The 20,661-nt window shown below is 40.6% G+C and overlaps 1 protein-coding gene across 1 annotated transcript in view; it reads right to left on the reverse strand.

Annotated features, from left to right (window-relative positions):
- Nucleotides 1-15,119: 15,119 nt before the first annotated feature.
- The window catches only part of LOC125377690 (calcitonin receptor-like), a 66,818-nt gene continuing 61,276 nt past the window's right edge, over nt 15,120-20,661 (reverse strand). Inside the window, exons 3-4 of the mRNA XM_048391628.1 lie at nt 15,650-15,741; nt 15,120-15,132 (exon numbers count right to left, since the gene is read on the reverse strand). Of these exons, the coding sequence (XP_048247585.1) occupies nt 15,120-15,132; nt 15,650-15,741 (105 nt within the window). The remainder of the gene's footprint in view (nt 15,133-15,649; nt 15,742-20,661) is intronic.

Below are 20,661 nucleotides of genomic sequence, written 5' to 3' on the forward strand. Positions count from 1 at the left end.
TCTCCAAAACATGCTAAACCAAAACATACGTCCCCAAAACCAGGCACTAACTAGAAAACACCCTCTACTCACCCCAATATCCCAACGAATAATAAACTACCATAACGAACACCAAATAGGAAACCAACAACAAAACTGCAAACAATCAAACGTATTCACCCCAAAACTTAAAATCCCCAAAATAGACACATCCCTAGCCAACACAATAAACAAACAAACCGACCCAAACCTAGCTAAAAGCACATCACTAGCTTACATCCATCAAAAATGGCCAAATTGGTGTCACATATACACAGACGGATCCGCTGATCCGATCACAAATCACACAGGTTTCGGAGTCCATATAGCCCAACCAGTCAAAAATACTCAATCCTTCCGACTCCCAAACAACCAATCTATATTCACCGCAGAGCTCATGGGTATCGCCACGGCGCTCCACAGCCATCACACCAAAAACCAAAAAAAAATCTTAATACTCTCGGACTCACTAAGCGGACTTCAGGCCCTCCAAAACAAAAACACCAAAAACCGCCCCAAATTAATAAACCAAATTCTCAAAAGCGTAAACAAACTAACAGAGGCAGGCAAAAACATACAACTTATCTGGATACCAGCTCACGTAGGAATTTACGGGAATGAAAACGCAGACAGAGCCGCAAAACAATCCCTAAAAATACCAGACATAAGCCTTAAGCTACCAATATCTAAAGCAGAAATCAAAAGTATAAACAAACGTAAAATCACCCAAAAATGGCATAACCTCTATCAAAACACAAAAACCCAAATCCTAAAAACCGTCAAAAAACCCCTCACCAAACCAAAAATCCTCCATCCCTCCAAAAAAATCGATAGAATAATCACCAAACTCCAAACAGGACACACCAAACTAAATAACCACCTTCTAAAACTAAAAAAACACGCAAACGGGAAGTGCCCACACTGCACTCACCCAGAAACAATAGACCACGTACTACTACATTGCACCCACTACCTCACACAACGTACAACATTACAAACCAACCTAAATCCAAATAACGCTCTTACCTTAGAAGCAATCCTTAACCCCCAAAATAAAATAGAAAACTTCAAAGCCCTAGGCATTTACCTAACCAAAACAGAACTAATTAACCGTATTTAAAACTTCACTAAACCACCAACACTAAACATCCAAAAAACATCAACTCACCCCCACACACTCCCTTAGTCCCAACCACTCCCCCAAGGCATGTATTCCAAATCTCAAAATTTCAAAACTTTATATAAGCAACCACTAAACCCCCCTCCTTGGTTGCACTCCTCTCGCTACCACTTTTATACCACTAAATGGCCCGGCCGGGCCCGTGTGCGAAATACGCTCCAGTCGGAAAGCGCACGTAAAATCTCCTAATATAAGTAAGTAAGTCTATCAGAAGTGATTTGCTTGTCTATAGATGTAAACACATTTGATGATACATCTGTGTGTTTAAAGTTGATTTTGACAGCCCGGGCCAAGTCGGACAGAACACAAACACTTCTGATAGAGACTGTTGATAATGTAGAGGGAAAAGCGCTTCACTTTGAGCACGTTATTTTTTTAAATACCGAGATCTGAGACACTATAAAGTGGTATTAAGGTAGATATAATACTAGTCTATAGGTGTGAGTCCATTTCATGTTACATCTGTGAGGTTTAAGTTGATCTTGACAGCCCGGGCCAAGTCGGACCGAACACTTGTGAGACAGTTGAGAGTATGGGGAGAAGAGGTCTACTATAACAAACGTGTCTGCTTTAAATACGATCAACAGTGACATTATAAAGTGGTATTTACTTAGCAATAGTACGTTCCTATAAATATAAACGCCACGCCGACAGATGGAAATTTGTATCAGGATAGCTGGAAGTATTTGATACATTTCAAATCTTATTTCGTTTAACGATTGATCTTTTACATGTTACCTAGATCAGCGACGCTTACATCTCATTTTTGGTTGGTGCTTGTTCATAAATCTCATGCGTCTATGTTGCATCAATGATATGTAGGTATGATCACCGATAATGAAGAAATTAGCCAATAACACTTTGGTCCGTCTTGGCCCGGCTGGCCCGACTTTTAGGCAATACCCTCAACTATTGACTTACTTACTTTTGAGATTCAACGTGCGCATTCCGACTGATGCGTATTTCGCACACTGGCCAGGCCATTTAATGTGTTTTCGTCCTATGGAAATTCAAACAGCTAAACCTAATCTAACCGATGATGAAGATTTCTCCACTACTGAGGAAACAATAGACACTACTCCAACTAAAACAAACCAAACTTCCCTCTCAGCCCCAAAAAGGAAGAAATAACTAAACCGCAAAACTCCCCAACCAGCCAAAACCTAAATAACCTCCTAAATACTCCTAGTATACATGCATAGTCAAAACTCACCAAAAGCTGTCATGAAATCCTTCCACAAAGTAGCTTTCAATATAAAATTAACCGATCTTTCCTTCTTCCTCTTTAACCTCCACCTAAAAGAAGTCACCGAATAAAATAAAAACTAAAAATTAAATCACCTATCACCCGAACCCAATAATGGTAGGACTAAATATTTTTCAGTGGAACGCCAACGGACTCACCCCCGCGGCCATGAACTAAAAACTAAATTTAAACTAAATTAAGGCCCTCACATTGCTTGTATCCAGGAAACCAAATTCTCAAAAAAATCCAAATCCACACTACCTAACTACAACTAAGTTAGAACTGACAGAGCTAAACCAAAAACGAAGAAGAGCCACAGGAGGACTAATCATATGTATCAGGGAAGATATAAATTACGAAGAAATAAAAATAGACACGCCAAACCTAGAAGCCAACTGCATTAAAATCACATTAAATAACCGAAAAATAAACATCATAAATATATACCACTGGGCGGAACAAAAAGTCCAACCTGAGGATCTAAACAAACTACTTCAAATAAGCGATAAATCTACTATATTCCTAGGAAACTTAACGCTCACCATCCTACATGGAGCATAGATGATAAAATAGATAATCATGGCAAATTAATCTCCGAATGGATAGAAACAAACGACTTAGTACTCCTAAATAACAACCAACCCACGAGTTACGATAAGATAAACCAAAAAATGTCGGCTATCGACCTAACCATATGCACCGCAGATCTATCTCAAAGTACTCAATGGGAAGTGCACGACGTCCCGCTAGGTAGTGACCGCTTCCCGATAAACATAACCATAGTAAATACAAACGTACCAATCCAAACAGAAAACCAAGAACCAAAATTCTATTACAATAAGCTAACTGGGACCAATCCCAAGATATCTGCAACGAAGCTAACTTAAACGAAATAGAAAATAATGACCCAGAAACCTATTGTAAAAACCTAACAGACTAATATATAATAAAGGCAGCCAAAACCTCCATCCCCTTCAAAACATCAGGCAAACCCACGGTACCATGGTGGAATGAGGAAATAGAACAGACTAGACGAAAACGTAAATCAGCCTTCAATAAAGCAAAACGCGACTACACACATCTAAACTTAGCCCACGAACTAAACCACCAGGTTCAAAAACTAGTCCAAATAGCCAAAAGTAGAGACTGGAAAAAATTCTGCGAATGTATAAATAACCGTACAGATGCCAGAACGGTCTGGCGCAAAATCCACGCCATTAGAGGCTTAAAACGACATAAAAAACTAACATTAACAACTCAACCAACCCCGCCCAAAAAGCAAATAATCTCGCCAACCACTTTTCGGCCGTTATCAGTAGCACCAACTTCAGCCAAAAATTCCAAGATAAACTTAAAACAAAAAACAAACACACAAAAGAACCAAACAATAACAATCTAGAAATAAACCAACCCTACAAAATGGAGGAGCTCCTCTACGTAATCCAAAACAGGAAAAAGGGCACAGTCCCAGGATTAGACCTAACTTCTGAACAAATAATTAAAAATAACAACCTAAAACTATACCCTACTCCCTGGAAACAGGCCCTAGCCATACCAATCCCTAAACCTAATAAACCAGCTAATCACGCTAACTCATATCGACCAAAATCTCAACTTCAAACTTATGCAAAGTAATGGAATCAATGGCTAAAAATAGATTACAACATTACCTAACCCAAAATAACATCAACTATTGAACTGCATGGCAAGTATTTATAAAACGACCGGGGGAGGAAATATTCTGGGGGGAGACTTTATTTCGTAGGGTGGGGGAGAGTTTATTTCGAGAGGGGCGGAACTGTACCGGTATAAATTCGCCGGGGGGAGACTTTATTCTGGGGGCGAATATATTTCGTGACAACGGCAATAATGCTTCGAAAACGGTGCTCTCTTGCAACGCATAACAACACAGGACACAAACGTCCGTAATATTAGAACATTCTCAAAAGTGGTCACATGTAGTTACATATGCAACAAATATTACTAAAGATCAAGATTAAAAACACCATATTCTTGAGTAGTTCAAAATATGTTTTCAAAACACATCGTTTTTTAAAAAGAAGTTGACAAATAACCCTCCAAACTTAGTCCAAAGATAGATGTTTTAATTTCATTGCACCCTGCTGCGCATTGTTTGGACTAACTTTCTTGGAAATCATCGCGAGAAAACATTTCTTGGAAGTCGAACATGCCATTTCTTTTGTAGGGGTGACAGGTTGTAGAAATTGTTTACAAATTCAAAACGAATATATTTCTACAACAAACTTTATGAATTAACATTTCACTAACTATTTTTAACGTGTAAGTCTTATAAGTTAGCAATTGCCCCATGTAAATAATAACAAATCAAAATAAACGCCTCTCCACCCCGAACCTGGATGTGGCAGTACTTGACCCACATCACGGCTACTCACACCTCACAACTCATAATGGCTGACAGTGTTGTTGTTTACATTGTCTCGGACAATTAAGTTAATGAAGCAAGATGAGAACACCAATCTATGATGAGGTTCAACATTAACCTGTAGATTTACTGGGAATGAGCATGCTAGTACAATGTGATTACCTATGGATCTGCGTATGATTGAACAGACGCTGTTTAGGCGGCAGACGAGCCAGCTATGTTGACACGAGTAATCTTCATGATTTGACCTCTCAGTTTCAAGACATCACTGATTCAAAGCCACGGCGTGAAAGCAATTAGACAGTTGTGGCCCAGAAATAGTGGTGCGTGTATGATTTTCTTAATTGTGAGTGTTCTGAAATGAAATTCATCAAGTATATATAAGCTGTGACTTCAGTGATGTCGGGACATTGTTTTCGTGGCCTTTCGAAGGGACGAGTGTTTTCTGATAGATTTTCAAATCCCCTCCTGCCAAATGCCAAAAAGGTTTGTAAACAACATGTTGTCATAAATAAAGTTTCTTCGAGCACATTTTGATAATGTTATATGTTACTTTCATTGTTTCAATGACGATCGAAATTACTTATTCCGAGTCTGTTCGCTTCGGACATGTCCCTGACAGTTCCATAAACATTTCTTTTGTATGCAAAGGATATGTCTTCGTAGAGTTTTGTAATCTCATCACCGAAGCAGCCAGGATTACGGCCTAGAACAACATATCATCCGATCTCAAACTACAGTATTTCCTCTATTAGACACCAAGCCGGCTATTAATTTCGCGACAGCCATTGACTTGGCATGTATTACAGACCCGGCTAGTATTAGAGACCAAACGTGTAACGGAAAAAAAATATCGATACGTTTGACAGTTCCTAATGGTGATCGATAGGCAGCCATTTTTTTATGAATCGATATGTAGGCTATCGATGTATTCATGCGCACTTTTTTGTATGAAAAGGCTTACTGTATTTATAAAGAGTTTCTGTAGCACAACGGAAACGCCTTTTCAACCAATTCCGATTTACCTAATTCTCAGAGGTCATTTTCAGTAAATTTGTTTAGCCTAAAATGACATAGGGTGATATCATAGAATAAGGAATTCCCCACAACATTCAAAGCTGTGAGAGTGCATGATGCAGTTTGAATTTAAGTCGACTTCGAAGTGAGGGTTGCAGAGTAGGGACAAAGATGTCCCTGTGGCAATCAGCTTGTTTACACTAAAAGCATAACGTTCAACGAAGAGGTGGGTAAACATTCGACTAAAGCACGAGTAACTTATTAATAATTTACGATAAGGAAAGTTGTCCGTAAAAAATCTGACCTCAGGTCATCACCATGGAGTAGCCAATCACAGGCCTGTAATGCGATCTCGCGCATATGTTGATACCAGTTATCTCAAATTGGTTCTCACCAACAGGAGTGAAAGAACTCTTGTCCCGCCGAAGACCCAGGTTCGATTCCCCACGTGGGTACAATGTGTGAAGACCATTTCTCATCTCCCCCGCACCGATATGATACCAAGATTTATCGGCCACAAATCTTTTAATTGCTGACCTTGACAGAGTAAGTGAATTGAAATGTAACGTCACATAGGCATTAATTCGCCCATACAGCGACGACCTTCATAGAGAGGATTCAAACAGTTTATATATGTTTATCTAATTAATAATGGTTGAAACGTTGATTGGCTTTTAGAAGTGATTTATGTAGGAACTAGTTTTGCTGGATGCTAATCTTTATTGTGGATGGGCACACACTGCTATGACTGGTTTCACTGGTTTTAAGCTCATTTATAATCACAATAAATATACTGAACCGGAAAAGATACGTCACCCTGAGTAACATTGCATGAAAAGTTGTCATTTAAATATCTGGGTATTTTTTGAGAAATTTTCTAAAATTTAACATTACCTTATCCGGAAAAAATAAATTTGATGACAAGAAAAAACAAAACAAAGCAGATAACAATAAAACCGATCGCCCGAACGCAACACGGTAACGGCCATGGTAACCCGATGCACGTGAGTTCCGTGCAAATTGAAATGGACATGCGTTCCTCAATTTCTTGCCCTAATACAAATCCACCCAGATCGGATAACATTCATTCGTTATTGAATTGCTTCCCTCATGCCAAGATTGACAAGAAATCAGCGACACATGTACAAGCCCTTGGACGATTGCAAGCTGGACAAATCGCCCGGCATGTAGCCAATGCATTTCAAGTCCACGTAAGAACCATATACATGCTCCAGCAACGGTACCAGACCACCAACACTACAGATGACCAAGGGTCACCAACCGACGTCAGGATCGTCAGATTGTGCGACAGCATCTTCAAGATCTGTTACTGCTGCGGAAACTGCTCGACAGACCATGGGGACACACCAGCAACACATTAGTGCGGATACCGTGCGTCGACGGTCGACGAGCAGACACCTCCACTGTCACAGGCCACACCGAGGAACCATTCTGACACAACGTCATAGCCGGGACCGCCTTCAGTGGGCAACACAGCACCAGCATTGGCGCCACCGGCAGAGGAGAAGAGTCCTCTTCTCAGACGAGAGCCGTTACTGTATCTCAACAGCAGATGGCAGAGAGCCTGGTGACGCCGTGGGAAACGTTATTTGGATGCTTGTGTTGTTGAGAGAGACTCGTGGGGTGGTTCGAGCATCATGGTGTGGGGTGGAATTAGTCTTGCACAGAGGGTCGGCCCTGTGGTCTTCCAGTACATCGGTCCAGAGAGAGGCAATGGTGTCCCAGCGGCTGGGTACATTGATCAAGTCTGGAGACCACGTGCCATACCTCATTTGGCACGTCGCCACAACCACGAGTTTCAGCATGATAACACCCGTGCCACACTACGAGAGCAACAAGAGACTTGCTCCTGCAGAATGGCATTAGAACCATGCAGTCGCCTGCCCTCAGTCCCGATTTAAATCCCATTGAGCACCCGTCGGACGAGATTCAAAGACGGCTGAATGACGTCCGACCAAGGCCGACAACTGCAGCTGAACTGCATCAGGCGTTCCTCAGAGTGTGGGCTCAAGTGCCCATGGCCTTCATCAACCGCCTCATCCTTTCCATATATCGACGTTGCACGGCAATCATCAATGCACATGGCGGACACACGACTTGTGATGCCATTTTCTCAGAGACTATTGTTGTGTTTCACTTTAAGAACATTTGACACTTTAATGTCCACCTTGATGATCAGTTTTGCCAAGTTTCAACTTTTTAGATGTCGCAAAGTATGTTAACAGTGTTTGAACAAATAAGGTTTCTCATATATCAATCCATGGTGACGTTTCTTTTGCGGTTCATCATATAATAATTCACACAAGTTTGAAGTACAAGTATCGGAAAAAGCAATTCACTTACCCCAACCTCCGAGATAGTAGACTGTGATGGAGCGTGGCACTTTAAATGCGCTCACGATGAGTCGGTGGAGGTGGAAACCTTCCATAAACATCCACAGAAAATTGGTAGTCCAGGAATAGCGAGTGAGGATGTAGAGTGCCTTACAACCGATCTACAGAGAATTGAAATATCTGACATGTTTCATTGAAGCAAAGCTGATGTGTGATCACTTTAATATATTTTAAAGAACGAAAATAGAACGTTAGTGTTTAAAGTTGCATATCGAAACTCACTTTGGAGACATAACAAATGATAAATATGATTGCACATTAGTTACAGAATGCATAACCCCAGAACCTGAGTACCACAGTTGACAAGTTTCGACTGTAATGTTCGAACTGAGATATTATTTACGGGAAAGATGAGATCTAATGTGAATTGATGAGAAAAGGAATGTAATAATACTCTCGGAAGAGTTTAGGGCCTAACAATGTGACCCCTAAGACATTTGTAATACATTTTACAAACTCATATTAAAGAAATAAAGTTTGTTCTATCCCTATGTGTAATAAGGTATTGTTTTGCCATGAACTATTATTGACAGTCATGAAAGAACGATCTTGCCAAGGACACGTGAGATCATGGCATTAGCCCATCATGAAGTAAATCGAAAGGTTTACTATATCGCAGGAAATGGTACAGTCGGCGTCCTTGATCTTCAAGCGAAGCAACTTAGAATACATTTTCTAAACGAGGACTATATTGATAAAAGCACAACATTTTAACCTCCAACGATGTTTATTACTATTTGTTAATAGGAATGTGTTTTCTTTGGTGAAAAACATGCAACGTTTGATAACGGTTGATAATCTTCAAGACATGTGTGGCTTTTAGAAATTGACGGATGCTCTTTTTCAGAACTTATTTAAAATGATTGCGTATCGTGATCTTGATTGAGTGAAAAATGCCTCCCTCACACAAATATTTGTGAAATCGTTGTTGTCATTTATTTGTATGAAGGATAATTACTGTTTAAAAAAACCCGTTAGTTTAGTTGTTGTATGGCTTTGTCATTATTGGTAATTTCTTTGAAATTAAACTTCTACATACAGTTTCGGTTGGATATGGAGCCGATATGAGTGTTGTTTAAGTGGTATTTAGATATAATTTTATTAGTATTTCTTACGTAAAATGTTACATTGGTGCTACACTACTTTGGCAAACAGTCCTCGTGTCATGACCATCGTACTCCGACATGTGACGTGGCTCATAATAACCTCTGGTTTGTCAGGTTCGGGTTCCAGTATTTACGGGCCGTCGTGAAATAGATGAAATATTACTGACTTCGGCGTTGAAGACATCGGTAATAGTTTTGGTGTTTGCATACTTGAGATGGATTTCTACTCCGTTTTTTTCAATTAAGAAGGCAAGGTTATTACAATCAATATCACGTGTACTGTATATGCCCGTCTGTTAACATTGCAACTGGCAAATGAAAAGGTATATCAGTACCTGGAGGAAACTGTTTCACAGTGTTAGTCAGAAGCTGTGTTCACTTGAAACCTTTGGGCAGACTATCACTTCCTTTGAAGTTCCCCTACTATCAACTTAAACAATCGGGTATTGTTCCTATCCTCTGGCGTACGCTATGCTTTAAAGTAATAAACTGCTTTCGGTTGAAACTTACTTTATACAAAACACATTTTTTGTTTTGTTCTAAGAGCGTCACCACCTCATCAGTTTTTGATTGGGATGAAGAGGTTAATTCTCAATATACACGATGATAACAAGACTATCATTTTGAGGTGCATAAATAAATATGTGCTTTCTGTCAATTTTATTTTATCTATTCTACGTTAACGGACTGCATAAAAAAATAATTCATCAGTGAAATTGGCGGCCGATTATCCATTTATGAGACAGGTCTTAGGGTTACCCAGAGGCATGGCACAGTTGCTCATTTGAAGAGAATACCCAGTAGAATCTCACATTTGAGTTGAACATTCCCCGGAAAATAACATGGCCACTTCAAGTTACGAATCGTTCTCCGTTACAGATGGCAATGAAATCATGGAGATGAAACAGTTAACCTTCAGATGTGTAAACTCTCAGTAACGACCGCAGCAAAAAATATTGTGAAACTTTAGAAGTGATCAACAGCTCAAAAAATCCTACCTATTTCCCAAACGTATTACTCCTTGGAGATAAACACAAATTGTGTTCGTAACGACTATGGCGGAGTTGTATTCTAAATATGCTGATATTGATTGATAAATCGAAAAGCTGTTATTTTGCTTGGCTAATATCCACTTCCTCTTGACATAAATGGGCTGTTGAGGTCTTTATACCTTGAGTTGCGATAATTAATAATGTTTTCCGTCATTTGGTGTAATCATTAATGGTTTACCGAGCTCGTTTTCTTGATAAAAGACCGTTGTTGACACTGTAGACGTGGTCTACAATTAATAGAGCCGTTTGATAAACTCAGTGATTAAAATCTATCATACAAATGTGCTGAACAATTGTTTTAGAAATATATGGTGTTTTCGCTTCCATATGTACATACATATAACGGTTTGTTCAAGCTCAATCAGTCTTTGTTGTCTTTACATATAAGAACGCAATGGTGAACCAAATGAACATCAATTTCAAAATAATAATGCTTGTATTTAATATATAGCCCATAGAGGGCACAACACTTGGTGTTCAGTGTACCTACTGATGCCAACAAGCAACTAGTCAAATATCCATATAGATACACATATAGACTATGCTATTACAACACATGCACGTATTCCAGGCAGCAAAATAATATTTTGGGAGTATTTGAATACTTACCGGTTTTTTATGCATAAATGTACTTTCTGTTGGATTTTCGATACGGTTGTTGAAGACTAGATGCTCCCACAAGACCAATAACACGTTCGTCATGACAAACGACAGGAATAGGTTCAGGTGGATCTGTATGCGATGTTGCGTCCGTAGCTGCCTGGTAGAGAGAAGATATAACAGAATAATCCGTTTGTTCTTATCATGATGTTATGAAGATAATTTTATCACATATCTTTGATTTCATTGATTGCTAGAGAAACTTAAGCGAATTTTGTAATATTTGTTCTAAAGTACAAGCCTATATTATGACGCCCTGAAGATGTGAAATCTAAGCATATAGTGATGCGATAGACATGACGTCTCACAGTACGTGAGAGTAGCACCAAAAGTCAAGCCATGTAGATGCTAATGAATTTTGCAGTACACCCTTTAAGTATTTATTCGCCAAGGTTTCCGCTTAAAGTGTATTGCCACACTTGCTGTACATAATGTAGGAACCGCAACACAGTATTTAGCCACGCTAATAAAGTAAAATCATTTGTTATAATTGACACAGATTTTTTTAGGCGGTAATGCATCTTCCCGAGGCAAGGGTGCTAACTAACTATGTTCGACAGTAGTTTCATTCCTCTCCGAACGAGACTGGAATTCTTAAAGTTATGATTTGCCTGGGCTAACGGGGTCAATGCATATCCTATGTAAATGGCTTAACGAAATCGACATCCCGTTCGTAAACACCTTGGCGAATGCCGTGCACATGTTTCAGTTATCTACACACAATCATTATCCGACATTTAAAAGGATATCTTTAAAACATAATCTTACTTCATAATGGTATTCACGGAGAAAACAATGAATTTGATAATAACTTAGTAAATAGAATGTTTTTAATTTATAAGTGTCATTTATCTAGAGATTTCCAAAAGCATACAATGTTCAGTAAGTGTAGACATGCATCTAGAATAACAATGCGTCACTTCACAGGAATTCGTAACTGTACATAGGGCCTCGTAGGATACATGGGTTTATTGTAGGATATCATCCGGGCAGTGTCCTAACTCGGAATAAATAGAAACAGGGATTTATTAACTACCTGTTTGCAAATATACTTTGGTTGTGTTACTTGTGGCTATTTGTGGTGGCACGTGGTCATGTGCACAGCGTACAGGTCACAAATCAGGTAAAGTTGAGCAACGTCGGTCGCGGAGAGCCCTTGGATGTGTGGCCGCGTTTGGGCAGCATGGCTCGTGCCTCTGTACACCCAGCAGTGAATGGGTACGCGGTAGGATGAGATGGCAATGAAGTTGTTAACCCCCTAACAGGCAGCTAGGGTTGTATACAGGGAGATGAGAATGATTCTTGAGTGTACACTGATCCAGTGACCGGGGAAATAATAGTGCTTTGATCAAGTGGTATGGAAATATGCAGAATATAAATACTTAGCCTATTTATATTATTATTTACAGATTAAAATATAAAATGCAGCAAAGAGGGTTTGGGTGATCCTGGCACAGTCAGGCTGGCTAGGCTCTTCATCAGCTCAGGGCCCTTGTCCCCTCTACATGCAGCCTAGACAACGAATGGGACTTCTCCCAGGAAGCGCTGCTTAGTCAAACCCACCCAGAACTTTTCGGAGAATGTAAAGACTCCCCAACACTGCAGCCTTCTGCATTACGGCAATTGTCAGAAAAGCTGTAGTCCTGGTAGCAAACCCGGGCACTCTCCCAATGTCAGTCAACAGATTGGGAGGCACCAAACCTAAGGCACTACGAACAATGGGGAGACGGACAACTTGGTAATTGGGATGCAAGCGTGACATTTCGAAAGCGATGTCTGCATATTTCCCATGTTTTTCCTCAATCGTGTCAATTACAGTGTCAAAAGGGACATAAATTTCAATAATATACTAGCCACATAAAGAAACTGTACACGGAGAAAATATATTCTGGATTGGAATAAAACACAGCAAGAACAAAATGATGCAGACCCTGTAGCAGCTGAATGATCGGACCATAAGAAAATGTCAACGGGACCTGAACAACATCTGGAGGATGTGGAAGACGACGCCGACGGCGCTCCATTTCATCCCACACATGCTCTATTGGGGAGAGATCTGGAGAATTTGCAGGCCATGGCAGTAACATGACATTGTTATGGTGAAGGAAATCCATTGCGACCCTAGCCGTGTGAGGACGAGCGTTGTCCTGTTGAAATGTCAACCCCGGGCCATGACGTTGCGGGAAAGGAATGGCCACTGGCCTCAGAATCTGATCTCTGTAGCCAACACCAGTGAGATTGCCCTGAACAACCACCAAAGGGGTTCGGTGCCGTGCTGTTATCCCACCCCAAATCATCACAGAGCCACCTCCATAACGATTCCTCTCCACAATACAGTTGCGTGCATAACGTTCTCCCAAACGCCGGTGGACACGTTGGTTCATCTGTAAAGACAACATTTCTCCACCATATTCAAGGTTGGCGAACATGATTTCGACACCATCTTAGACGGTTGACTTGATGACGGTTTGTCAGGATGGGACGTATGGCAGGGCGTCGTGGTCGAAACCCGTACTGACGTAAACGATTCCTGACAGTGTTGGGATGGATACGGCGCAGTCCAGGAATTGTCTTGGATGTCATTACTGCCGTTTGGAACCTGTGTCGGAGATGTGTTACTCGAATCCATCTGTCCTGTCTTGGCGTCGTTACTCGGGGACGTCCTGAACGTGGGTGGTCGACAACGTCATTTGTGTTCTGATAACGCCTCACCAATGCCGATATCGTGTTACGATGGCATTGGAAATGTGTTGCCACCTGTTGTTGCCTCATGCCCGCTCGGATCATTCCAATGGCTTCATGACGCTGTGCAGCTGTCAATCTTGGCATGATTTGCTTGTGATATGCTTGTGTCTGCGCCTGAGAAGTTTTGAATTTTTGAATGACCACAGATCATGCTTTCCAAAGTGACAGCGAATTTTGAGTTGCACATGCTGTGTACAGCTGCACAAGATGCACGTGCAGTAACACATTGCACGTCCATAGGCCCCCATCAATGACGTCATATCGCATGGCACGTGCATGAGCGTTTGAATGTCTCCAATAATTGCTGTGTTCAAACCTATATTTCATATATGGACGGTGTGCCCTTATATCTATATTTTCTCCGTGCACAGTTTCTTTATGTGGCTAGTATATAAATGATTTCATAGGATTTATCAAAAAGGACAAGATCAGGTTTGTTGGCCTTGATACGTCTGAGTCTGAATTTTGTATTTATCATTTTCAATTGCGCCCTCTACATATTCTGGGTCGTACCATGGATGGACCTGTGTATCAAAACCACATCCATGGCGGTAATAAAATGATCGAGCCCCTCCATTATGTCGCTTAAGATATTGTATTTGCTGCAAAGCTTGGCATCCAGTGACAATGTTTTGGACAGTCTCATTAAATTCATTACATAATCTTCATTTTATATTAACATTTTGATGCAAAATCACACATTTGAGGTTTCGAGTGGGAAGTGACTGGTCCTGAGCAGCAAACAGAAAGCCTTCTGTTTCACTTTTCAGGCCAGCCAACCTCAGGACTCTGCAGGGATGCTGATCTTCTCAACACACTGCACATAAACTCGATACAGATGTCGTTCAGATAGCCTCTCCTTGAAAAACGGAGTCTGGGCCGAATCGATATGGCACTTCGTATGGTTGACACTAATTTCTGTACCGTCCAGCAGTACAGAACCATCAACAAAATAAACATTCACATTAGATTATGTACCACATCCTTGGTTCGTTTACGAAAACTGTGGAATGCCTTGTTTTCTATATTATTATTATTATTTTCATTATTATTATTATTATTATTTGGTATACTGATGTATCTTATTGTACTAGGCGTGCACTCAGTGGTAGATCATTACGCCTTGTTTCTCATTACACATTCCATAAACACATACGGAACATGTCTTTCTCATGCTGCTATGTGCTGCTACTGGTCTTTTGGGAAGTTTCCAACCTTCAAATTAAACATATTTTGATCGCAGTTTCACCGCTTTAACGTGTATTTTCAGAGCATGTTCATTCTTGGGCCCTGTAGGTTGTACATTGAATTGTTCTGAGTTTTTCCAATATTCCGATGAATGTTGTTGTGTATTGTCACCAAAAGTTCTAAATAAAACAATTGTTTTGTGAATTCGGGCATCTTATGATGTATATATTTGAAGACCGCTTTATTAGTTTCGTACGGTTAACACGTGGTATCTCTCGTACCTACGGTAAAAGTCCTTGGCAGCCGGTTACCGTACATAAATCGTTCAGATCGTAGATACCGTAGTCATTGTGTGAACATTTTCATATACGGTACTGCTACTGTCAACTATCTGTGAGGACGTTGACCTTAAGAAATACGGGATTATTTTACAGCGTACTTTACTCGTGAAGTGTAATCCTAATTACTGTACTTGTTACATTGTGTTCACATGTCTTGAAAACCGATAATGCAAATATACAATCGGCGATAACAGTCAGTCAACCTGAACACAGTTTACTCATAGCAGACCACTAATAGCTGATAATACATGTATTTTTTACACTGTAAGACAACTTACCTATACAGCACAAACACCACACACGCCGGCAGTAGAAGGGCAAGACTCAGGATATTGCAGGATACCCCTACATAGTACAAAGTCTTGAATCCCTGCAATCAAATGACAAGACATAAATAGACCGTTACTGCGAGGTAATTCCTCTAAATAATGGTCCACACCAACATTAAAGGAAACACTCAGTTGATAGGTGAGGTGAAATTGGGTTTAACGTCGCGTTCAATATTATTGCACTAATAAAGCGACTTGCATACACATGTAAGTGTGGATACTTGTACTTGTCCGGACCAATGCCGATTCTATAGTGCTAGCACACTGAGATACCATGCATGCCGTAGTTTAACATGAATACCCTACTCAGACACAGTATACTGACCCCGAGCCGACCAGTCCTCGTTTTAGCCCCTTAATGCCGAGCCACCAGGCAGGGTAACAAGTACCACCTGTTAACGTCTTTTGGTATCACGCGGCCGGGGATCGAATCCGCAACCTTCCGCTCTCCGGACAGACGCTTCCTCCACAAGACCATGGAGGCGGTCGAAACAGTACAGAAACAGCAAAAATGTGATGTTCAAGGGGAACAATGTCTGTTACTGTCGGGTAAGGGTGAGTACAGATTCGCCAATGCTGACAACACATGTCTGAACTTTTAAATGGACTAGTTACTAGTATTCAGTTGTTTGGATATGTCTTTGAATGATAAAACACGACTGTACTATAACATAGATTTAACATATTCAAACTGTTTTGAAGCATTGCATAGAAAGACGGTGCAAAAAGGAGATATATAGATCCTCACTCGACCCCTTTCTGGTATTTATGTGCCATTCGTCCCCGACACCCGACATGGGTTTTTACGAAATAGGAATAATGCTGGATTATAAGTCGAATGTTTCGAAAAGGACAATACATGTACGGCTTGGCATCTGTCGCATCTGAAAGTGTGTATTACGAGCACAGGTGTGGTGTTGACACAGAAAGACTCATAAAAAGTATAAATCTGCCATTGGAAATCACGACGATCGGATGCTTGCACTACTGTATAACTGTCTTCATTCTGCAGGAACGCCAGACACAGTCATTACATGAAGCATAGGGCTTGATTTAAGGAACTTGTTTTGATTTGCACCAGGTCCATGTTGACATGAAAACCTTGTTGCACCAGACAAAGCCATATTGTACCCTGGTCCCATAAATGTATCTAAATATATAAAATCGCAGACCTCTGACGACTTTAATACTGTGAGTACTTCAGCTACTGTATTCATGTGACAATATCATCAGTAGCAACCATCATATAATACAGAATGATTATCATTAGTTTGATCATCTAAATTTCATAATGTGATGCGGCTGTCAACTTCAGTGATAGACGAAGCTACAGTGCAGTAAATAATCCAGAAGTACCCATAGTTTGATGACGTGAAACCCAAGAAAGCATGACAAATTATTTAGGTAGTATGGTAATAAAAGCTTAGAGGTATTGAGTGTCTTCAAAGATAGAGGTTGTGTGGACACAAATTTGAACATTGGATATCCACCTGGTGCATGTTGACATTGTTATTAGGTTGTATTTTTCAATGATAGTTTGCACTGGTGCATGTTAGATATAGCTATATCGAGCCTTGAATGATATGTATGCATACATATACACGCGCATATGCATATGCGTATCAGTGTACGATGTTTATTTATTTCTCTAGCAATTTGTCTTCATTACTTTTGCATATTGTGTACAGCATGGATATTTCATAATGTGGTATGTCTCCAGATTCTAAAATGTTGAAATTCAAGTAAACCACAGCTTCTTATGAGCAGAGCTGTCTTTTCTTTCGATTACGATGCCAACCAACCGACGTTTTGTCTACAAACTCAGAAAGTCCTGAGTCATTAGTTCTATTTTGACAAAGGCAACATTGAAATTGTCTATAAACACAGTAAAGCGAAGTAGAAGTATTATCAAGTAACACAGCGCACTATCGCTCGTAACTATATTCCTACATCCATAGCTGATTGTTATTAATAGAATGTGAAGCAAGGTCACTACGGTCAAATCATTACAGTGCGGGGCAGTGATTACGTAGCGTGTATTGGATTAGAGAAGGGTTTATATGTGGTATTTTCATGGTAATGAAACTTGTCAATAACATAAATTCAAAGTGATGTCTTGAATTGAGATCCAAAGATGTTTTCAAGGTACATGTATATACGCATACTCAAACAGCGGATCCTTCAGCTCGTTTCGATTAACGCTGTCGTAAACTAAAAATACCAAAAACGGCTGTTATATCGACTAATTTCTTATATCCACACAACAAGATGCGTTAATTCGAACTGAAATGTTCAAATACGAATCAAGCTGATGCCCCCCCCCCCCCTTTATCTGCTGTCATGGCGGTCATAGCGGCTGAATTGTTTATGGCAGCATAGTTCTATTCTACTTAATCATATGCTTTTTCTTCAAAGTAGTCACGCAAACATTGGGCAATGATCGTATTACGATCTAAGTGTAAACATACACTTCGCATCAATCATGTACAGATTACACAGAAGTCACGCACGCATTATAGTGTTGAACTATAATGCGTGGGCTTTAGCACGTGACAATGCCGACGGCGGTAAGAGTTTATCGTTGTTAATTTAGTAACACTGGATAACCCAACTTTCCTCGACAACGTTTAATTAAATGTTAGCTGTAGAATATCAGAGCTAAAGCCAAAGTAGGTAGAAAACAGACTAAAGTAATGCATTCAATACCACAACGTTAGCCTTTCAAAGTGAACGAGAATTTCATATTGCGTCATATGCTGAAAGATATAAATATAAATAACACTTTCATCGACAAGACAACACACGTACACTTGACGAACAGAAACAACTGACTGTATAAAGTTGCGTATAATTCCAAATTATTCCCGATTATGATCAGTGTTTTATCGACAGCATATACCCGTAAACGTCCAAGACCTGCGATACTTTGGGCTTTCAACCCTCCTTCATGCTGTCACGCTGTGATGTAACTGCAATGCTGTTTAAAGCTGAGTTGAACACATAGAATCATATATCAGTCTGTTAATAGTATGACATATAACTACATTACATTGTATATCAAGAGCATATATATGAAATGCATGGAATACAATTAGTGACTCCTTTACCACTAGGTTCAGACAGTATCCAAGTATCCCTTGTATCTGGCTTCAAAGCATCATTATCATGTATTATCATTTAACAGACACATTGTAATCGGCAATAAACACTTGGGCATTTCTCTTCAACAAACTATATACCTTATTGTCACTAAAATGTAGTCAGAAGATTAGAAGTCCACCTTCTTCCAAACTATATTATTATGTTAACAACGCAAAGTGTCGATGGTTTGCAAGGAATAGTCCTTCTGGCAAGTTGATGTTAAATGCGAGTACTTTAGCTCTTCTTGATTGGCACCCAACAGTTTTTAATGTCGACAGAGAAAGCTGTTTGTATTTATAAGCACTGATATAACACTGATATAAATATACTGAACCGCAAAAGAAACGTCACCCCAAGTAACATTACATGAAAAGTTGTCATTTAAATATCTGGTATTTTTGTCAAAGTTTCTAAAATTTAACATTACCTTGCCCGGAACATGAAATTTGATGATAAAAAACCCCAAAGCAGATGACAATAAAACCGATCGCCCAAACGCATCACGGCCACGGCCACGGCCATGGTAACCCGATACACGTGAGTTCCGTCCAAACTGAAATAGACATGCGTTCCCCCATTTCTTTCTCTATAAAAATCCACCCAGATCGGATAACATTCATTCGTTATTGAAATTGCTACCACATGCCAAGATTGACAAGAAATCAGCGACACCAAGTCCTTGGACGATTGCAAGCTGGACAAACCGCCCGGCAAGTAGCAAGTGCACGTGAGGACCATATACAGGCTCCAGCAACGGTGCCATAACACCAATACTACAGATGACCGATCACGTAGTGGCAGACCAAGGGTCAACACCCGACGACAGCATCGTTAGATTGTGCGACAGCATCTGTAAGATCGCTTTGTTACTGCTGCGGAAACTGCTCGACAGACCATGAGGACACACCAGCGACACATAAGTACGGACACCGTGCGTCGACGAGTGACGAGCAGACACCCCTACTGTCACAGGCCACACCGAGGAACCATTCTGACACCACGTCATCGCCGGGACCGTCTTCAGTGGACAACACAGCACCAGCATTGGCGCCATCAGCAGTGGAGAAGAGTCTTCTTCTAAGACGAGAGCCGTTACTGTATCTCAACAGCAGATGGCAGAGATAGAGTCTGGTGACGCCGTGTGGAACGTTATTCGGATTTTTGTGTTGTTGAGAGTGACTCGTGGGGTGGTCCGAGCATCATGGTGTGAGGTGGAATTTGTCTTGCACAGAGGGTCAGCCCTGTGGTCTTCCAGAACATCGGTCCAGAGAGAGGCAACGGTCGGTCCAGGGAGAGGCAATGGTGTCACAGCAGTTCGTTACATTGATCAAGTCTTGAGACTACACGCCATGCCTTATTTGCACGTCGCCGCAACCACGAGTTTCAGCATGCCCACACTGCGAGAGCAACAAGAGGCTTCCTCCAGCAGAACGGCATCAGAACCATGCAGTGGCCTGCCCTCAGACCCGAGTTAAATTCCATTGAGCACCTCTGGGACGAGATTTAAAGACGATTGAATGACGTCCGACCAAGGTCGACAACTGCAGCTGAACTGCGTCAGGCGTTCCTCAGAGTGTTGGCCCAAGTGCCTATGGCCTTCATCAACCGCCTCATCCTTTCTATGTATCGACGTTGCACGGCAATCATCAATGCACATGCCGGACACACGAGATACAGACTTGTGATGCCATTTTCTCAGCGACTAGTGTTGTGTTTCACTTTAAGAACATTTGACACTTTAATTTCAACCTTGATAATCAGTTTCGCCAAGTTTCATCTTTTTAACATGTCTCAAAGTATATTTACAGTGTTTGGACAAA

This window comes from Haliotis rufescens, unplaced genomic scaffold (genome assembly GCF_023055435.1).
Source record: "Haliotis rufescens isolate VD_foot unplaced genomic scaffold, xgHalRufe1.0.p SCAF_10, whole genome shotgun sequence".
Classification (NCBI taxonomy): domain Eukaryota; kingdom Metazoa; phylum Mollusca; class Gastropoda; order Lepetellida; family Haliotidae; genus Haliotis; species Haliotis rufescens.